Genomic DNA, 22,792 nt, shown 5'->3' with positions numbered 1-22,792 from the left:
GTACCCTGAGAAGTATGACAGGTACTTGTTTTATATACCAATCCCACCATTAACAACATAAAAGTGTGACAAAAAAAATTTTTTTGATGACTTAGTCATTTATATCTTATCTACGTGAGGTCTGAAAATCTTTCTCCCAGAATAACCACATCAGCTGAATCTGTTTATCGAATCAGTTCCTCCATCTCCATTACTTGGTGATGTCTTCTGTGGTTTCCTATAAAAAGGCTAGAATACAAATCCAAGTCCAAGGAAATCAAGCCAAAGAAAATATAACAGATAAACAAAACTTCTGACATTTCCTTTTATATCATGGCATAAAGGATGTATTTTCAAAAAAAAAAAAACAGTGTGTGTGTGTGTGTGTTTGTGTGTGTGTGTGTGTGTGTGACTCTTGTCCTTGCTGCAGCTGGTGCCGTGTAATTCATGGACCACATTAGGCTCAAGTAAAAAGTGCTGCCCTTTGGGAAGATGAGATGACTGACCCAATGTCAGGAAGCTCTGTGCAAATAGGTCCTGCCAGGACCTACAGGAGTGGCTGAAGTCTTTGTAAACACAGTCTCTCATACATAGGTTCACATGGATGCTGCTGATAGGAGGGAATAGTGGTGATTGCAAAGGAACTGACCTCTCATGAGGAGAAGCTATTCTTTCCCCCTTCAAAGTAGAACACATTGTTACAAGGTCATGAATGAAGGCTCTCTGACCACCTCAGTTTTTATACAAAATAGAAGTATTTGTCACAGTATAACAGTCCGATAACATGACCTTTGGGAGCAAAGAAGGTCCGGAAGTCTAATAAATTTTGGAAAGTGTAAAATTATGAGTATCCACTTCTTTGGGAATTAAAATGCATATTAGTGTCTTTAATATTCTGAGAAGTGCTATAGCTATGATAGCTGTTTAACCTTAAATAACTCAGTATTCCCCCAAATTAATAATATCCCATGACTAGTATTCAAAAGGATATACTAGAAGAAATAACTTGAAAATTCTTAAGTGGGTACTTTGGGAAAAATACAAGCAGGAAAGAGTATAGATTAAATTGCAATTTGCATACCAAAAAATGCATTCTTTTAAATCCAGTAACTGTGTTCCTGTCCTTTAAGACATGTTGGAAGAATAACACCTTCTATCCAACGTGTGTATGTGGAAATGGATTTTCAAGCATGTACGTGAGGAAAAGTTTTACATGAAATTAACACTATTGAGATATAGGATTTTAGTTGCATCAGTTAAATGGGATATGCTAACGTGTGCTCTAAAATTTTAAATACCCATTATCATTCAGGTCAAGAAAAGATTACTGAATTTCAAAACCCATTTTGCTGGAAGGAACTACTATAAAATTACATCAACTCATTAACCTAATGAGTTGGCTTTTGGCATTTCCCCAACTTGGACTTACCACCGCTACCGCATTCGACAGCAGGAGCTCCTCCGCGCTAATGGTCGTAAAGTAGGCCACGTTTGTCAGCACGTAGCCAATGGTGACGATGACCATGGATATACATATGGCAAGGGGGATAGTTCTGGAATGCACAAGGAATTGCTCATAGTCATCTTTTGTTAGTCATTTTCGGAAACCAAAGAAGATAACAGAAACTTCAATGGCATGCATGATAAATATAGGCTGTCCAGTATACCGTGAAGTACTACTACACGTTCCTTTGAAATGTAATAAGGTCCGTGGGGGCAGACAGTCCAGCTGTTCTGTCTCCAGCTCTACCCACAGAACAGATCAGTCTACCCTGTACTTGCACTCCATAAATGCTAGAGCAATGTTTCTCAAACTTGAGCATGCATCCTCTGAAAAACGCAGACTGCTGAGCTCACAGCAGAGTTGTGAGTCAGTAGGCTTTACATTTCTAACAAATTCCTTCCTGGATGATTCTGATGCTGTTGACCAGGGAACCACACTTTCAGAATCAGTATCCTCTCTACCTTTCTAATACTAATTCACTGCCCTGACACCTTTCTAATACGAGTCCCCCTGAAGGTCAGTCACATTCAGGGGATTTTTCCCTTCAATAGCTTCCCTTACCATCACATACTACTTCCAAAATACTTTTGGAAGTGTGAGAGCAGGATGGAGCTACCTTTCTAAATGATGAGAATAATAATTTTGTTTAGAACACAGAAAGCACAGACGTGCTCACGGTAATGACCTTGTACAGCCCTGCTGTGAGTGCAAAGGAGGCTTAAGGTCATGAATATCTATTAAAGCAACAGCGCAGATAATCTCATAAAATTAGAGGTGACGTGCTGTGAAGTACCCATGACCGGACAGTGCTGACACTATGCAGCACCAAGAAACACCCAGTGCGAATGCAATGTGATGTCTTCATTTCATGCACTGGGAAAGCCAGGCAGTTACTGACCCTAATAATTTGATTCCATGTTACCAATACACATTACTTGTTTAACATAATCACCTCTTCAGACTCTTTCCAGTTCAAGCAACTTAAACCTTGAGCTCTCTGAAGAAAGGGCTGCTGGGTTTTTCAGCCATGCAGCTATTCCCTTAACCCTGCTGGGTGCCTCTAATGAAAACCTCAATATAATTTCTTCCAAGACAAACATACAGTTCAGAACCAGGAAAAAAGGGGGGGGGGTGTGTGCAGGGGAGGCACAGCCTGGCTCATTCCTCAAGCTGGGCGTGTTGCAGCACTAAGTCCCCTCTCATTATGCTGAACAGCACTGTCCCCTGCGGAGAACAGGCAAACCTAGCCAGTCAGCAACTGCTATTCATTACACGGCTTGGAGCCTGACACTTCCCTGATCCCCAAAGCCTTAAGCCTTGATGGAGAAACACATTGACCTATAAATCCTGGCATCCTGACATGAAAGGAGCAGATGTGTTCCCTCCCTAGTGTGAAGAGGGTCTTGTAGAATTTTCTCTTAGCACCATCACGTGCATTGCTCGTTGTGATTGATAAATGTTCAGTTGAAGCAAAGGAAACCACTGGGCCAATTAAATACGTCAGAGTGCACGGCACAAGGCAAATTAAAGATGAATTCTGTCTCTTTGAGAGAAAGGGTATATGCAAATGAACAAGTGGATGAATATGAACATGAAGGTTCTATAGGCAGCTTTTTAATCGCTCGCTGTGTTACTTTAAGCTAGAATCCTTCCAGCTTGATAATCTTCCCAAACTTCTTTCCATGGAGGAGAGAAACAGAGAGTAGGAGAGAAAGAGACTCTCTATCCCTTTTAAGAACTGTATTAAGAAATAAAATTAAGACATGATTAAGCAATGACACGGTCCTGGTAATAAAAAGTGAGGTGACATGGTTCAGTGCAGTGAAGTAACCTACCCCGCCCAGAATGGGCAGGCCTGTGTCATCACATGATGCTGTAAAATGGTAACAAGAAGTAAGTCTCCAATTTGGGCTGTGGGTTCCCAGCACGGAATCTAGAATACCAGCCTGACTCTTCCAAACCCACCGCCCCCTCTCTCTGTTTCCTGCCTGGAGATGATAGTCCATCTCAGGAATCCTAAAAAAATAAAATAAAAAAAAAGAAAAGAAAAGAAAAGAAAAAAGAAAGAAAAAAATGTAACCTTCCAGGTTAGTTTTCCTCTGTTTTTTGGGTTTTTTTTTAATCAGCTTGTCGATAACAAAAACACCACTGGCAGCTGCTGTCATTTATGTGGTGTCTGTTACGCACCTAAAATGTTATCAGGCACTTTACATGTTTGCCTCAGTTTATCCTTGGAGAACCCTGTAGGTTGGAAACATCATTACCATTTTTATATGAGGAAATGAAGTCTTAGGGAATTTAAATAGCTGTTCAAGGATGCACAGCTAGTGAGTGGAAACACAGAATTCAGCGGCAGATCTAGCCCACCTGGAAGTCAAACCACCTTCACCACGAACAGGTACATTCTCTGCTGCACACGGGTCCGCAAACATGACCCGTTCATTTTCAGAGAGATCATAACTGCTGAATGGAATGTGTACTGGAGAGCTCGTATCAAGACCGTGTTTCTCATGGAGTCATGGGAAATGCGGCTTCATTTACTACAGAGGAAGGACAAAGCCTTATTCCATGATTTTTATAGTTTGTCTGTGTATTGGGAGCTGTAATGTATAGTTTCCCTGTTTAGGAAGTAGACTTTCTTTTCTTCTCCTTTTTTTTTTTTTAAATTTGAAAGACAACAGAGGCTAACTTAATTAATTTCCCTAGGCAACTTTTGTATAAAAAAAGAAAAGATGGCATACTTGTCAGATAAACTGAACTAGATTAACAGTTTTACAATCAGCTAAATATATTAGAGGGGAGCTTAAACTGTAGGACAAGAGAGAATCTAACCTTGCTGCAGTTCCTAAACGCCCAGCAATTCCTCTCTAGGTAAATTTAAGCCCTTGGGAATTGGAGAGGTTGTGGTAAAAACAGCCACTCTTTTCTGTGCTGAGGTTCTGTCTCACTCGGACACAGAGAAGGAGGAAAGAGCTTCTTGGCTACCTTGAAATACACAGCAGTCAGTGACTGAGGAAAGCATCTGACTTGTCCAGAAGGGCTTGGCACCAGTGGTCAAGTCCTAGGTTTCTAGCGTCAAAGCTTACGAGCCACTGGGTGAGCTGATAAAAGCTACTAGGTTATGCCACAGCCATCTTTCCGAAGGCTTTAGATGCAGAGGGCAGATAAGCATGGTTAGTAACCCAAGATGAAAGTGAATGGCACATGATAATAAAAAGAATTAAAGCAACTGCGAGGCCACTGGCATTTCCCAGCCTCTGTGTGACTGTGAGGCAGCCACTAATTCTAAGTGCAACAAAACCACTGTCTTTAAGCTGGATAAAAATAACACACACCTAGGCAGTCTACTCTTTCTCAAGTATTTGTGAATGGTTGTTCTGATTAACAAAATATGAATGTATTGAAAAAGAGTTACCTAAGCCCTAAGAGCTTTTTGTCATCAAATAAATATATGTGTGTATGTATATTATACACATACACATATATTCCAAATAATAGGCATTAAGTATATGAAAATCTGATATTGTCATTACTTGTCAATAGTCTTCAATTAAAGGATATTGTCATTACTTGCCAATAGTCTTCAATCAAAAGGTCTTAGTCTTCTTTTCTTAAAAGTTTACCTGAAATTGGCACCTATAACCAGTCTATGTCAACAAATATTTATGAATTAATATTTGTTTCATTTGAAATTATTACATGGAAGTTTGAAACATCTGCCTAGAAGCACTTTCATACTAAGGGCTAGACCTCCCCAGGAATCCAAATGGCACCAACAGTAAAGACTCACAGTTTACATTTGAAGCACTATATATTTTATCTTTAATATACATTTTGTCATTTCAAATCCTTTGTGGAATGAGCTAGAATATTAACAATTATTAAGCAAAATTCACAACAACACATTGAAATGGGAGGTAATACCCTCATTTTCAAACAAGAAAATCAAGGCTCAGAGGGGTTCAGTGACATAGTCAAAGTCACAAAAGCAGTCAGTGGGAGGACCAGGACTTGAACTAGCTCTTCCAACCTTAGGTTCTACATCCATAAGATATCTTGTAAAGTTGTTCCTACTTTAACTCTATGTACAAGGTCCTTAGGACTCTTACATAGGGATAAACATGTATTATATTTTATATAAGTAACACAAGTATCATATTGTTATAAGAGGACACATTTAAGCCAAGTATAAATTTCTATGTATAGTAGCTAACAGTCATCACAAAATACACATGCAGCATGGGCTACATTTTAAAACATGCTATGCATCAGAAATAACCACTGTTTCCAGGGCTTCATATTGGCAAAAAAAAAGAATCTTACTATGAAAAGAGAATGAATAAACCTAGCTTGATTCTCCACAGAGTTGAGCACATCTGAAGGTTACAGGAATTTCTGATATGCAGCCCACATGAGTAATTCCATAATCACTTGTGTTTAGGGTAATACTAAAATTGCTTTATAACTTGAATAAAACCTTCTGAGATTTGTGGGAACCAAAATAAGTTCCATGCGATCCCTGGTGTTAGGTACACACAATGGGGAACACAGAACTCAATGATCCTGGGACATCTAAAATTGTCTCTGAGCCATGGGGCCGGGCATAATGACAGCTCTGGTCAAACCTACTCTTGGGTACTCAGGCATTCTGGAACCTTTTAAGACAAGTAGTTGATGTTTCATATTTTCTATTTAAAAATCATTAATATTTTAACACATGTATTTGTCATTCAGGAAAATAGAGGGAAGAATAAAAGGTAGAATTCAAAAGGGCAAGAAAATGGCAAAATTTGTAATATGTGAGAAAACAGGGTTTTTCAAAGTATTTTTTAATTCTGTTAGTAAACTTGGGACTACTTGTTTATATGATTGAAATATAAGTGAGGTTCATTTCAACATAAAGTATTTCAAGTTCTATTAAGTATATTTTGATTCCAAGCATTCATTTTAGAATCATATTTGTTTCATACTTTCTTTATAATGTCCCAAAAGAGACCTTGAAAGTTTTTCTTTAGATCTGGCCCCAAAATTACTCAAGCATCTCTTTTTTGGATTTACAATATTTATTTTTGCAGAATTACTGTTTATTTTATTACCCCTGTGGTTAATTTTATATCACGCCTCAAACTTCAGTCATGTGTTGCTCATAAAGAGTATATCTCAAAGAGAATTTATATTTTTCATTCACATGATTTTTCTTCCATACATTTTTACATATGCTCCCTGACTATTCCTCATTCCAAACTCTCCAGGGATCCCTAGACGTGGAACTGTTCTACTTGACTATGTAATTTTGATATTTTTAGCAGGGACTGAATTACAAATAAGTGTTCTTGATAGCTTTGCAGGCTTGAAACAATTAGACTACAGACTGGGATTATACAAGTCCCTTCAGGTGTTTTCAGTGATTTTGCCTCATTGTCATTTAGGGCTATCTCTACATCTGTGGTTACCCACCATGCGTGGGAATTGGGCTGTTAATAACATTTTAAAAGAAACACACTTGAGGAGACATAGCAAGTCATTGGGGAGATGGCGTGGGTTGTACCAGAAGGAAAAAAAAAGGTAGCAAGAGAAGAAGAATGCATTCAATAAACCTACTTATGAACATCCTTAAAGGTTCATGGTTCATTGTTCCAACTTAATGACTATTCCTGGGCCAAGGCTGACCATAGTGAAGTGAGAAGCTGATTGTCACATAAAGGTACATGGTGATCCCACAGATTTCAAGCATTATACACCTGCCCTCTGCCTCTGACAGTATCATTGTCAAGGCTATGGTTGTTTTCACTGAGACATTTTACATTTCAATACCACTGATGTCTAATCTAAATCTCACCATTCTCCATTGTCCATAGATGAAGAACTCCACAAACAGAAGGAGAAGACAGAAAGACCTGTAGGGAGATGTATGAAATGAGCAGACACAGATGAAAAGAGTGTAGGGCTGAGAGGCCCCTGGAAATGTGCACATGGACACACACAAGAGGGAGAAAGGTCCAGCAAAACCACATGGAAAAATGAACTAAAACTCCAATTCAGAAGCAGGGCAATAAGCCATCAGAAGCGTTAGTATGAACATTTGTATTCCTTGAAATACTTTATTTTCTAATCCTACTAATAGAATTAATTCACACCTACATAAAATTATTCAGCAAAATGTAGCTCGAGAGCAAATTTTCATTTGCTTACATTTCATACACGTAAAAAATTTACATTGTCTGTATCTCATTTTTTCTCATAGTATAAAGATTTAGAGTATGTCTTCCAGGTATATTACAGTTGTCTATATTTATCACAGATAAACATAAAGATATTAGTAGGCAAGTCTGATTGTACAAAAACAAAACTGGTTTCCAATAAAATGTTAGCTATTAAATGACTGAGATAAAATATTTTAATAACAGTAAGTTTCACACTAACGTTTGATGTCTATTTTTGTTATGTTGTCTTTAAAATACATCTTTTTTTGTTACAAAGCTAGTAAAATACTTTTTTAATTAAAAAATTTTCAATTACAGTTGACACACAGTATTATATAGTTTCAGGTGTATAACATAGTGATTAGACACTTCTATAACTTACAATGTGTTCACCCTGATAAGTCTAGTACCCACCTAACACCATACATAGTTATTACAATATTATTGACTAGACTCCCTATGCTGTACTTTACATTTCTGTGACTGTTTTTATTTATTTATTTATTTATTTCTTATTAATTTTAATGGTGTGACATTGATAAATCAGGGTACATATGTTCAGAGAAAACATCTCTAGGTTATTTTGACATTTGATTATGCTGCATTCCCATCAATACGTCTTTTAAATTTTCATTCTTTTCCTCGGGATTCAGTCTAAAGGTAACAAAGGTAATGCAACATGTCAGTGAACCATTTTTTATAACATAGTTCCTGAGATACAGATACATGCATGCAGGGGTAGTCAACCTTTTTATACCTACTACCCACTTTTGTATCTCTGTTAGTAGTAAAATTTTCTAACCACCCACCGGTTCCACAGTAAATGTGATTTATAAAGTAGGGAAGTAACTTTACTTTATAAAATTTATAAAGCAGAGTTATAGCAAGTTAAAACATATAATAATAATTACTTACCAAGTACTTTATGTCAGATTTTCACTAAATTTGGCAGAATAAATATTTATAAAACAACTTACTATAGTTAAATCTATCTTTTTATTTATACTGTGGTTGCTCTGCTACCACCCACCATGAAAGCTGGAATGTCCACTAGTGGGTGGTAGGGACCAGGTTAACTACCATTGCATGCATGGTTGAGACCCTTAACTGACCACCACAGTTTTGTGTTCCTCTTTCCAAACTAGAAGCCATTCCTAAGAAGTAACAGATAGGCCTCATTTCCCAGATTCTCTTATCTCTAGGTGGGAATGTCACTCATTCTTATGTGTTAATTAATGTGGCAATTGAAGGCCAAGATGGTTAGAAGTGGGTTCTTATTATGCCATTCTGTTAACTGTGAGCCAAGGAATGGTAAAGCCATATTCTGGGGAAAGTCTGTGTGACAGAATCAACCTGTGGAAGAAAGCCTACCAGTCAGCCAGGGACACTAACAGTGGACAATTGTTGCTTAATTTAATAATTAAACCTTTGGTCCTGGCCAGGTGGCTCTGTGGATAAAATGTTGTTCCAGTATGCTGAGGTTGCAGGTTCAATCCCCAGTCAGGGCATATAACCAGTAAGTACACAACTAAGTGGAACGAGTTGATGTTCTTTCTCTTTCTCAAATCAATGGAAAATCCCTTACTCCCCCCTTCCTCTCTCTCTCTTTCTCTCTCTCAAATCAATGAAAAAAAATTTAATTAAACTTTCTGTTGTTTAAAACCATTAAAAATCTGTGCTTTGTTTATAGAGCTGGTATTATCCTAATAAAAGAATGAAGGGCTTCATTATATCAAGACTTTTTGTGAATCTCAATTAATTGATTTATATATATATAAGACTTAACATGGATCCTACATTATGTTATTTGTCTTACAAATTACCAGGATGTAATATATAAAATTCTTAAAATAACTTTCCAAATGACAAAAACAAATAAATACATTTACATCTGAAAAAGCGAGGGTAGTGAAAAATTTATTAGGGATGATGTCAAAATAATGGCGGGGTAAGAAGCAATACCGATAAATCTCCCCCAACACTCAACAAGATCTTCAACCAGAAACAGAAACACCTATCCTTGGAGCCTCTAGATGTTTCACAATACACCCGAAGGTATGGTCAAGCAAAAAATTAGCTAAATATATAACCAAACCCCGAAGGAAATAGGGAGTAAGAAATGCTCCGCCTTCCTCACTAACCTAAACAGGGCGGCTTTCACTGGGAACTGAGAATATAGAAAATAAGGTGGGCAAAGGGGGTGAATAGATCCAGGCCATGGCACAAACGGCCGAACCAGGCTGTGGCATGGAGATCCAAGCCGAGGAAAAACTGTTCCTATGGCAACCCGGGCAATACAAGCTAACACTTGCACCAAACCCAGGCAAAGAAAGACAAGCGGGGCAGCCATTTTCCCCAATCTCCGGGTCGGCACGCGCAAATAGTGGGCAAGAGATTCCTTCCAAAGCCCCGGGAGTGGGCGCCCATGTTATCCCACAGAGAGGCAGAGTCAGGGGCCTCTATGTGGGCCAAAAGCGGAATCTTCAGACCACCCCAGCGCCCTGAAAAAGCCGCGCACGGGGACAGAGCAAGAGCCAATTCCAACGCTGGAACTTCTTCGTGCGGGTGGGGGTTTCACTCAGAAGGTGAGGCGGCCAGCCTGATATCCTGGTCTGTGTGCAGATAGTGAGCGAGAGTTTCCTCCAAGCGCCCCAGGAGTGGGCATCCACCCATGTTACTGGACAGAGTGGCAGAGCCAGAGGTCTTTGAGTGGGTGGAAGCCCTGCCTGATTATGCTAGCAGCTCTGACTGACTGAGCCTTACCCAGAGCCCTGTGCTGAGTGGGAATAGAGTGGGGAGTTGCCAGCTCTTTGAGCCTCTCACTATCCAGGCAGAGGCAGTAGCAACCCCATAGCTGGATTATCAGGCTACTAATTGAGGAAGGAAAGACTAGGAGAAAGGCTCCAGGAACACGGACTCTCTCACTGTCGGAGCCTATAAATGCTAATGAGCCTCGACTGCCAACGAGACTAAAGCACAATACATGACATTGCCATAGAGACTTATCAACTGCAAACCTCTACCTGAGCATGCCAAAGGGGCAGAACCTGGGGTACAGAGTCACTGACCAGGAAGAGGGAGAGAAAAGAAAAAGCAAGAAGATAACCTCTCAAAATCAAGAATAATCCGCAGACTTTATAACCTATCCCATTTTGTTATATTTGTTCGTTTGTTTCTCTTATCTTCATTCTTGATATTTTTTTTTCCTCCTCCAATTTGGTCATTTAACTCTCTACCAGTCTTACTCTCTCCTCTCTTTGAACTACACTACCCATAAGTGTTACATCTCCCATTATCTTTTCTTTCCTCTTCCTTTCTCTCTATGAGGGTTGCACTCCAAAACCCTTAACTCTCTCTCTCTCTCTCTCTCTCTCTCTCTCTCTCCTCCTTTCTCTTTTTTCTTCTTTTAGTGGTTCCCTCTTTTCTCTCCCTCTCTCTCTCTCTCTCTCTTTCTGTTCTCCTTCTATATTAGTTTCTTCCTTTCTCCTTTACGTCTCCTCTCATTCAAACCTCAATAACGAACAAATTATCTTATCTGGGACTCAAACTTATGTTTGTGGCATTTTGGGGTTTTTTTACACCACCTTTTTAACTCACTAGCAGTGCTCCCATTCCTGGCTCCCCATTTTATCTAGTTCTTGTTCCACTAAATACAATAGTAATTTTTTAATTTGTCCCTCCATTTTCCTGTTTCCCTCTTATTCCTCTCATCATAACTCTTAGTCAACCAACACCTAACAGCAAATGATTTTATTCTTGACCTAAATTTTTTCCTTATTTGCTTTTTGTGAGTCCATAGCCCCCCTTTTTTTTCTTTTTTTCTTTTTTTTTTCTCCTTTATTACTTTTCCCCAATTCAGGCCCTCCATTACAGGCATTGTTTGTTCTATTTAATACAATATAATTCACAGTTCACCACAAGATTTTCTCAAGAAAGAGGGGAGAGGAGAGGAGAGGAAAAAAGGAGGGGGGAAATAATTTCCTTTTTTTATTTTTATTTTATGTTATTTTTCTCTATTTCATTCTTAATTTTTTTAAAAAAAACTTTTTTTGATTTTTTATTTTTTTAACTTTTTATTCTTTATTAAATCTCATTAATACTATCAACAAAACCACCCTCAGATGCCATTAAGGAAGAGAAAATCGAATATCATGGATACAAAAGAAAGAGAGGTAACAGATAGATGAGGAAAAATCTATGGAGAAAAAATTTAATATATTGGAAACCTTGGGGCTAAATGACAGAGAATTCAAGATAGAAATCCTAAAAATCCTCTGAGATATACAAGAAAACACAGAAAGGCAATTTAGGGAGCTCAGAAAACAACTCAATGAACACAAAGAATATATATCCAAGGAAATTGAAACTATAAAAGCAAATCAAACAGAGATGAAAAACTCAATTCATGACCTGAAAAATGAGGTAACAAGCTTAGCTAATAGAACAGGCCAGATAGAAGAGAGGATTAGTGAAATAGAAGACAAGCAACTTGAGGCACAACAGAGAGAAGAAGAAAGAGACTCAAAAATTAAAAAAAATGAGATAGCCCTACAAGAATTATCTGACTCCATCAAAAAGAATAACATAAGAATAATAGGTATATCAGAGGGAGAAGAGAGAGAAAATGGAATGGAGAACATACTCAAACAAATAATAGATGAGAACTTCCCAAGCCTGTGGAAAGAAATAAAGCCTCAAATTCAAGAAGCAAAGAGAACTCCAAGTTTTCTTAACCTCAACAAACCTACTTGAAGGCACATCATAATGAAATTGGCACAAACCAACGGCAAAGAAAAAATTCTCAAGGCAGCCAGGAAAAAGAAGAATACAACATATAAAGGAAGGCCCATTAGATTATCATCAGATTTCTCAGCAGAAACTCTACAAACTAGAAGAGAGTGGACCCCAATATTTAAAGTCCTGAAAGAGAGGAACTTTCAGCCACGAATACTATACCCATCAAAGCTATCCTTCAAATATGAAGGAGAAATAAAAACATTCACAGATACAGAAAAGATGAGGGAATTTATCATCAGAAAACCCCCCACTCCAGGAATTACTAAAGGGGGTCCTCCAATCAGATACAAAGAACAAAAAAAACAAAGCCACAAGTAAAAGCTCCAAAAAGAACACAATAAAACCAAATTTAAACTGTGACAACAACAAAAGGAAAGGGGGAGAGAGGATGGAGATTAACAGTAGCAAAGGACGATGGGGTGCAAAAGTACTCACAAAAGAGTGAGCTATAATGAACAGGGTAGGAACCCTTTTCATTACTTAAAGGTAACCACCACTGAAAAAACCACCACAGAAGCACATGAGATAAAAAAGATAGCAACAGAGGAAAGATGTATGGAATACAACCAAATAAAAACAAAAGATAGAAAAACGAAAGAGAAGGATCAAACAAGACACAAAACTAACAGAAAGCAATATATAAAATGGCAATAGGGAACTCACAAATGTCAATAATTATAATAAATGTAAATGAATTAAACTCACCAATAAAAAGGCACAGAGTAGCAGAATGGATTAAAAAAGAAAATCCAACTGTATGCTGCCTACAGGAAACTCATCTAAGTAACAAGGATAAAAACAAATTCAAAGTGAAAGGCTGGAAAACAATACTCCAAGAAAATAACATCCAAAAAAAAAAGCAGGCGTAGCAATACTCATATCTGATAATGCTGATACAAGACAGCAAAAGTACTCAGAGACAAATATGGCCATTTCATAATGGCTAAGGGGACACTGAATCAAGAAGATATAACAATTCTCAATATATATGCACCAAACCAAGGAGCACCAAAATATATGACAGCTACGTATTGATCTTAAAACAAAAACTGACAAAAATACAATCATACTTGGAGACCTCAATACACTGCTAACGGCTCTAGATTGGTCATCCAAACAGAGAATCAACAAAGATATATTGGCCTTAAACAAAACACTAGAGCACCTGGATATGATAGACATCTACAGGACATTTCATCCCAAAGTGACTGAGTATACATTTTTCTCCAGTGTACATGGATTTTTCTCAAGAATTGACCACATGTTGGGCCACAAAAACAACATCAGCAAATTCAGAAAAATCGAAGTTGTACCAAGCATATTTTCTGATCATAAAGCCTTGAAACTAGAATTTAACTGCAAGAAAGAGGAAAAAATCCCACAAAAATGTGGAAACTAAACAACACACTTTTAAAAAATGAATGGGTCAAGGAAGAAATAAGTGCAGAGATCAAAAGATATATACAGACAAATGAAAATGACAATACGACATATCAGAATCTATGAGATGCAGCAAAAGCAGTGATAACAGGGAAGTTCATATCACTTCAGGCCTATATCAACAAACAAGAGAGAGCCCAAGTGAACCACTTAACTTCACACCTTAAAGAACTAGAAAAAGAAGAACAAAGACAACCCAAAACCAGCCGAAGAATGGAGATAATAAAAATCGGAGCAGAAATAAATGAAATAGAGAACAGAAAAACTATAGAAAAAATTAATAGAACAAGGAGCTGGTTCTTTGAAAAGATCAACAAAATTGACAAACCCTTGGCAAGACTTACCAAGGAAAAAAGAGAAATATCTCATATAAACAAAATCCAAAATGAAAGAGGAGAAATCACCATGGACACCGTAGATATACAAAGAATTATTGTAGAATACTATGAAAAACTTTATGCCACTAAATTCAACAACCTAGAAGAAATGGATAAATTCCTAGAACAATACAACCTTCCTAGACTGAGTCAAGAAGAAGCAGAAAGCCTAAACAAACCTATTAGTAGAGAAGAAATAGAAAAAACCATTAAAAACCTCCCCAAAAATAAAAGTCCAGGCCCTGACGGCTATACCAGCGAATTTTATCAAACATTCAAAGAAGACTTGGTTCCTATTCTACTGAAAGTCTTCCAAAAAATTGAAGAAGAAGCAATACTTCCAAACACATTTTATGAGGCCAACATAACCCTCATACCAAAACCAGGCAAGGACTGCACAAAAAAAGAAAACTACAGACCAATATCTCTAATGAATACAGATGCTAAAATACTAAACAAAATACTAGCAAATCGAGTACAACAACATATTAAAAAAATAATACATCATGATCAAGTGGGATTCATCCCAGAATCTCAAGGATGGTTCAACATACATAAAACGGTTAACGTAATACACCATATCAACAAAACAAAGAACAAAAACCACATGATCTTATCAATAGATGCAGAAAAGGCTTTCGATAAAATCTAACACAATTTTATGTTTAAGACTCCCAACAAAATGGGTATAGAAGGAAAATATCTCAACATGATAAAGGTCATATATGATAAACCATCAGCTAACATCATATTAAATGGCACTAAACTGAAGGCTTTCCCCCTTAAATCAGGAACAAGACAGGGTTGTCCACTCTCTCCACTCTTATTTAATGTGGTACTAGAGGTTCTAGCCAGAACAATCAGACAAGACAAAGAAATAAAAGGCATCCATATCAGAAAAGAAGAAGTAAAGGTATCACTTTTTGCAGATGATATGATCCTATACATCGAAAACCCCAAAGAAGCCACAAAAAAGACTACTAGAAACAATAAGCCAATACAGTAAGGTCGCAGGATACAAAATTAACATACAGGAGTCAACAGCCTTTCTATATGCCAACAATGAAACAATTGAGACCGAACTCAAAAGAAGAATCTCCTTCAGGATTGCAACAACAAAAAAAATAAAATACTTAGGAATAAACATAACAAAGAATGTAAAGGACTTATATAATGAAAACTATAAACCATTGTTAAGGGAAATCAAAAAAGATATAATGAGATGGAAGAATATTCCTTGTTCTTGGTTAGGAAGAATAAATATAATCAAGATGGCCATATTACCCAAAGCAATATACAAATTTAATGCAATTCCCATCAAAATTCCAATGACATTTTTTTTTTTTTTTTTTTTTTTTTTTTTTTTTTTTTTTTTGCATTTTTCTGAAGCTGGAAACAGGGAGAGACAGTCAGACAGACTCCCGCATGCGCCCGACCGGGATCCACCCGGCACGCCCACCAGGGGGCGATGCTCTGCCCATCCTGGGCGTCGCCATGTTGCGACCCTCCTGGGTGTCGCCATGTTGCGACCAGAGCCACTCTAGCGCCTGGGGCAGAGGCCACAGAGCCATCCCCAGCGCCCGGGCCATCTTTGCTCCAATGGAGCCTTGGCTGCGGGAGGGGAAGAGAGAGACAGAGAGGAAGGCGCGGCGGAGGGGTGGAGAAGGAAATGGGCGCTTCTCCTATGTGCCCTGGCCGGGAATCGAACCCGGGTCCTCCGCACGCTAGGCCGACGCTCTACCGCTGAGCCAACCGGCCAGGGCCTCCAATGACATTTTTTAAAGAAATAGAGCAAAAAATTATCAGATTTATATGGAACTATAAAAAACCCTGAATAGACAAAGCAATCCTAAAGAAAAAGAATGAAGCTGGGGGCATTACAATACCTGACTTCAAACTATATTATAGGGCCACGACAATCAAAACAGCATGGCATTGGCAGAAAAATAGACACTCAGACCAATGGAACAGAATAGAAAGTCCAGAAATAAAACCACATATATATAGTCAAATAATTTTTGATAAAGGGGCCAACAACACACAATGGAGAAAAGAAAGCCTCTTCAACAAATGGTGCTGGGAAAACTGGAAAGCCACATGCAAAAGAATGAAACTGGACTACAGTTTGTCCCCCTGTACTAAAATTAACTCAAAATGGATCAAAGATCTAAACATAAGACCTGAAACAATTAAGTACATAGAAGAAGACATCATAGGTACTCAACTCATGGACCTGGGTTTTAAAGAGCATTTTATGAATTTGACTCCAAAGGCAAGAGAAGTGAAGGCAAAAATTAATGAATGGGACTGCATCAGACTAAGAAGTTTTTGCTCAGCAAGAGAAACTGATAACAAAATAAACAGAAAGCCAACTAAATTGGGAAATGATATTTTCAAACAACAGCTCAATAAGGGCCAAATATCCAAAATATACAAAGAACTCATAAAACTCAACAACAAACAAACAAACAATCCAATAAAAAAATGGGAAGAGGACATGAACAGACACTTCTCCCAGGAAGAAATACAAATGGCCAACAGATATATGAAAAGATGCTAATCTTCTTTAGTTATTAGAGAAATGCAAATCAAAACTGCAATGAGATACTACCTTACACCTGTTAGATTAGCTATTATTAACAAGACAGGTAATAGCAAATGTTGGAGAGGCTGTGGAGAAAAAGGAATCCTCATACACTGTTGGTGGGAATGTAAAGTAGTACAAACATTATGGAAGAAAGTATGGTGGTTCCTCAAAAAACTGAAAATAGAACTACCTTATGACCCAGCAATCCCTCTACTGGGTATATACCCCCAAAACTCAGAAACATTGACTCGTAAAGACACTTCAGCCCCATGTTCATTGCAGCATTGTTCACAGTGGCCAGGACATGGAAACAACCAAAAAGCTTGTCAATAGATGACTGGATAAAGAAGATGTGGCACATATACACTATGGAATACTACTCAGCCATAAGAGATGATGACATCGGATCATTTACAACAAAATGGTGGCATCTTGATAACATTATACAAAGTGAAATAAGTAAATCAGAAAAAACCAGGAACTGCATTATTCCATACATAGGTGGGACATAAAAGTGAAACTAAGAGACATTGATAAGAGTGTGGTGGCTACGGGGGGAGGGGTAGAGGGAGAGGAAAAGGGAGAGGGGGAGGGGCACAAAGAATACAAGATAGAAGGTGACAGAGGACAATCTGACTTTGGGTGATGGGTATGCAACATAATTGAACGACAAGATAACCTAGACTTGTTATCTTTGAATATATGTATCCTGATTTATTGATGTCGCCCCATTAAAAAAATAAAATTATTAAAAAAAATTTATTATTCAAACTTCCCAGTAACAGCAAAGATAGAGCCCCTTGTTTATTACTGCAAAATCTAAAACCTTCTGTATATCCGACAATGGCCACCAATTCGACAAAGATCAAAGCACAACTGCCCCTTGTTCTGCCCAAGGACACATAATAAAACAATGTGATGTAAATTAATATGCTAAAAACAAGACAACATAAAATAAATATACTCACTTTGGCATAGTAAATGGGAATTAGAGTCAAAATTCCCTCAGGCCATATACACATATCTTTGAAGACACTGACAACACTTCTACTCCACACACATAATCAGGTCCAGCACATTTCTGATTAGCACACAATAGGAAATGGAACACGGGACATTCAGCCAGGGCAAACGAACTACTGCTTCTGCCACCAAGAATTTATTCAACATTCCTGACCAATAATGATTCATCTAATTATTCATAATCACTTCATTTTGCTCTCAGGTGGTCAAATAGAGAAATGGAAATCTACCTGGACAATTGATAGGATTACAGGCTACTCTGTTTTAAAGCAGATCAGTCTTCTTTACTTGTTTTATATATCAATATTCTGCCAGACAACCGAACTAATCCAGCTTTCAAATATTTTTTTAAATTTATTTTTAATTTATTGTGTTAACATGGTTTCAAGTGTCCCATTTAAAATAACCCCAACTACACACTGCACTGTGCCCCCCCGGGCCCATGCAATGTCTCTTTCCACCCCCATTCCTCACCCTTTGCCCCCAATCCCACCTCCACCTTCCCTTCCTCTGCGGCTATTGCTACCCTGTTTCAAATAGTTTGAAAATGACTATTCTAGATTCTACAAGTCAAATTATGCCTTATGTCATTTTTGGACCCAATAATGGCTTATTAAAGTATTAAAAATATGTGAATTGGTTTCATAAAGTGTCATTCATATATAGACACTTTATGAAACCAATTCATATGACCCTATAAAGTTGAAAATATTTTTTCAATGCAATAAATTCCTATTATACTCTTAGGGTAATTGAGGGGGAAATTCTTAGTAGGAAAGCTATGAAGGGATAAGAGAGCCAATATCTACAGCCTGGCTTTAGCCAAAGAGTAAATCCGCATGACAGGGCCACAGAGAACATGACACAGCAGCTCCATAGAGCAGTAGAGAACAGCGAAGATGAGGAGATAGGGTTGACGGGCTAAGAACCCTGCTGGTTTAGAGAGATGATATGTCATCGTCAAGAAAGCGATGATGAAGACTTGTGATGGGAATGGTTGACAGCTCCCTGTAAAGGTCAGAAAGGCCCACTGAACAGCAGCCCCCCTGCACACCCACCATCTCCTCTCCTCTCCTCTTCTTGGGCTGTCCATTTACAAAGATTCATATTCCCAGCGGAAATGGAAATGTTGTGATCTTTTTTCTTTCAGCTCAAAAGTTAAGTCTTTTGAAAAATAAGCCTTTGTGCCTTCATTTTATATTTACTATGCCTTTCCTTAGACTACAAAGGTTCCTGGGCAAACCTCTGTCCAGGGATAATGTCCCCCGGTCATCCATGGTGCGCAATGGCTGAGGGACTGTCTGTCACAGGGAAGCAGAGGTCGTCCTTCTAGACACCTGCCACTTCCTTTCCCTTCTCTTCCATAGTTTCCCTCAGCCTCTTTACCTGAATAAAACCTCACAGCCAAGAAAAGAAAAAAAGTTATATCTACTATCCTAAGTGTAAATTGTCTTTCAGCAGCATCTCTTCTCTGGAGTTTTGCCTTTGAAACTTGCTTTCACTTGCTTTCAGAGAACTCCCTGGACTGCAGTGTGAAGGGGATCTAGCCCTGTCCCAGTTCCTAGCAGGGACACAGGAGGTCACTGGAGCTCTCTGGGCTTAGACTTTTTCATCCGTTGAAGAAGGTGTTGAGCCTGACCTGTGGTGGCGCAGTGGATAAAGCGTCAACCTGGACACATTGAGGTTGCCGGTTCAAAACCCTGGCTTACCTGGTCAAGGCACATATGGGAGTTGATGCTTCCTGCTCCTCCCCCTTCTCTCTCTCTCTCTCTCTCTCTCTCTCTCTATCTCTCTCTCTCTATCTCTCTCTCTATATCTCTATCTCCCCCCCTCCTCTCTAAAATGAATAAATAAAAAATAAAAAAAGAAGAATGTGTTGAATTAATAAGATCTAAAGTCCATTTCCCTGCAAAGTTCATTATTTGGTCCCTTTAGCAAATAAAATGAATCTGTGAAGATTGTTTAACAGAATATTTGGAAAAGTCAGTGTAGCACTGGCTCATACATCAGAGCATCCTAAGGAAACAGCCACCCTTGCCTTGTTCTGTCAATCAGAAGAGAGAAAAGGATGCCAGCTCTACAATCTCTTCTCCTGTGTTCTGAGGCTTATGATTTTGTCCCTAGCCGGGGACACCAGCACTTTAAACCACCTTCCATCACTACAGCTTCACAGTGGCAGCCCAGCTGAAAAAAACTGGGTCATTACAGAAGACCATTGAAAGGATAAGTGGTCTGTCCCCCTTCCAGATTTTGAAATGGTATTTCTAAATTAGGTCAGACCTCCAAAGGACCAAATACAATGAGCATTTTATCATAGACACTCATGGATTGTCTTTGTAAGTCGCTAAATTTTATACCTTTACGTTTATCAAAACTTTTATTTCAAACAAATATTTTAAAATTCATCTGAATTTCAGGAGAGTATTTGCAGTAATATTATTAAGGGTACTGCCATATGCTTTTGTCAAAGTCCTTTAAATAGAGTTCACTCACTCATTTAACCATTGGTATCAAACATCTTCCCTATGCCAGGCATTGTTATAAGTAAAGGGATAAAGATACCAACCACATCAAAAGATATATTCTTAAAATTGTCACAGGATAAGACATGGACAGCTCTCTCCCTAGAACCCAGCCCTGCATCCCCCCCCCCACTGCCAACATCCCAGGGGTCCTCACATGGTTGCTTCAGTCCTGCTGGTGAGTCTCAGATCAAAGTCTCCCACTCAGAGAACTCCTCCCTCCTTTTAACAAGCACCCCAGTATTCTCCATTCTCTACTATTTTTAATGAGAAACAAACAAATGAACAAAACATTGTCTAATTCCTATTCTTTTACATATCTTTATGTATTCATATTCACCAAATTCTACTAAGACATTAAGGCCACTCACTGAGCATTAGAAAAAGCCCGCAAAGTATTTGCTCTAAATCTCTAGCGCAAACATTTTAAGCAGGGTGGTCAGGACTGTCACCTTGGAGGGTAATTCTGTTTCTCATGTAGCTTGTAACCATATGCGGTATTCCCTGACTTCTTGGCCTCTGTTATTTTTATTTGTTTACCAACCTCTTATTTCTAGGACATGTCCTCAAAAAAAAAATGGTTCATTAAAACAGAGAGGTAATATCATTTTAGAATATATAACTTGGGATTTAAAAAGACAGTTAAAATAAAAGCTTGTTGGCAGTAGTGTTGGGGAGACATGCAAAACTTGGCCATAGTGAAATGATTTCAACCAAGCTAAGCTATCATTTTGACTCTTCCTCTTACATTATTTTCACAGCTGTGAGATAAATCTGTGCAAACCTCCCCAAAGAAGACTTAAAAATATAATAATAAATGGAAGCGGTGATGAGAAAAAAAATTAAATAGGTAAAAAAGTAAAGTTAAGAAGCAGCTTTAACAGAGAAAAGAAATATTTATTCCACCAAAGGCTCATGTGAATTGTAAATTATTAAATCTCTAAGAACACCTGATTTATGAACAGCATAACACAGCCCCTAGCCAAAACCGTTTTTTAATAAAAAGCAGGAAACCTCCTGAAGTTCATCTCCGATTTAATATCAAACACAGCAGCCACGCATAAACATTTCCCCGGAAAACGGTAATAGCACAGCACAGTTGGTGGGCAGCTGTCCCTGGGGAGCCGGCAGGACAAACAGGGTGTCAGAACCACAGAAGCAATCAGGGCTCAGAAGCTACAGGAAGTGGCCAATGGAAGTGGACTGCAGACTGAAATGATGTCCCCAAGGCAGGGCAGGGGTGTGAGAAAGTCTCACTTCTAGATACACTCCCGCAGCTGCTCCCAGCCCTGAACAAAATACTAGACTGCCTGAATGACCACTGGATCTGAGAGAGCAACACCACTGTGTTTTATGGTAATTTGAACACAGAAGTATAGAGGATAACCAAGCGAATTAGAATTGCTATGGGAAAACAAAGACTGGTGACAAAATAATCTAACATGGCCTTTCTCATTTTGTAAGAGGAGCAGGAAACATCTTAGTGATGCATAAAAACATGATTCAGATATTTTCCCACAGATACTTGGTTAGAAAAGAAGAAGGAAGGCAAAGGAAAATACGTTCTTATTCTTTCTAATATATGTTGCTTAGGAACTGTGTATATTACCCTGTTTATACCTATGTGGTAAAGGATTATTTCTCAGGAATATAAATTTAACTTGTTGGATACATATATAACAATTGATTTCATTCATGTTTAATCCCTCATAGGGAAGTTTCAACAACAAAAATTATCATAAAAAAATAATTTTTGCATGTTTCCATTGATTCATGTGGTGGTACTATGCAAAATATTCTGGAAAACAGAAAATCATTATGAAAAGTGTTCTATTAGTAAAGTTCAGAGGTTAAAACAAAGAGACCAAAAAGATAAAAGAGTTAAGTCTAATATTATTGGCAGCTACCTTGTAGGTTATTTTAATTAGCTATTATTATTATTTTTTAATCTGAAAGAAAAGAAGAAACCAACTTAATAACTTACCACAGAACTCATAAGAAATTTCTGGACTATAAAAATTTTAGCCACAACATATAGAATACATATTTATATCGGCACATATTATGAGATAATGCAACCAAAGTAACTTGAAAACTACGAGTATATCTACCCAATGGAATACTATGCCACCATTAAAAATGGCATTTACCAAGACTTTAAAGATCTATGAAAATTAAATGAAATGACATTAAATGAAAAAGATGGGCTAGGTCTAAATGAAAAAAAAGAACCAGGGGCGAGCTGAGATACACACATCTGGGAGGCAGGGCTGACTTTGCGGTGATTTCAAGCTGCTGACACAGATAAGGCTCTGGTCCTCTTAGGGAAAACAGTAAACAAGCAAGTATATTCCAGAACA

The 22,792-nt window shown here is 38.1% G+C and overlaps 1 protein-coding gene across 1 annotated transcript in view; it reads right to left on the bottom strand.

Moving 5' to 3' along the window:
* SLC7A11 (solute carrier family 7 member 11) overlaps positions 1-22,792 on the bottom strand; it is an 81,794-nt gene that overhangs the window by 17,054 nt on the left and 41,948 nt on the right. Inside the window, exon 7 of the mRNA XM_066233149.1 lies at positions 1,409-1,532. Within this exon, the coding sequence (XP_066089246.1) occupies positions 1,409-1,532 (124 nt within the window). The remainder of the gene's footprint in view (positions 1-1,408; positions 1,533-22,792) is intronic.

The sequence above is a fragment of the Saccopteryx bilineata genome, chromosome 1, assembly GCF_036850765.1.
Source record: "Saccopteryx bilineata isolate mSacBil1 chromosome 1, mSacBil1_pri_phased_curated, whole genome shotgun sequence".
Classification (NCBI taxonomy): domain Eukaryota; kingdom Metazoa; phylum Chordata; class Mammalia; order Chiroptera; family Emballonuridae; genus Saccopteryx; species Saccopteryx bilineata.
The sequence above is the reverse complement of the archived record's forward strand: the minus strand, read 5'-3'. Positions and strand labels throughout refer to the sequence as shown.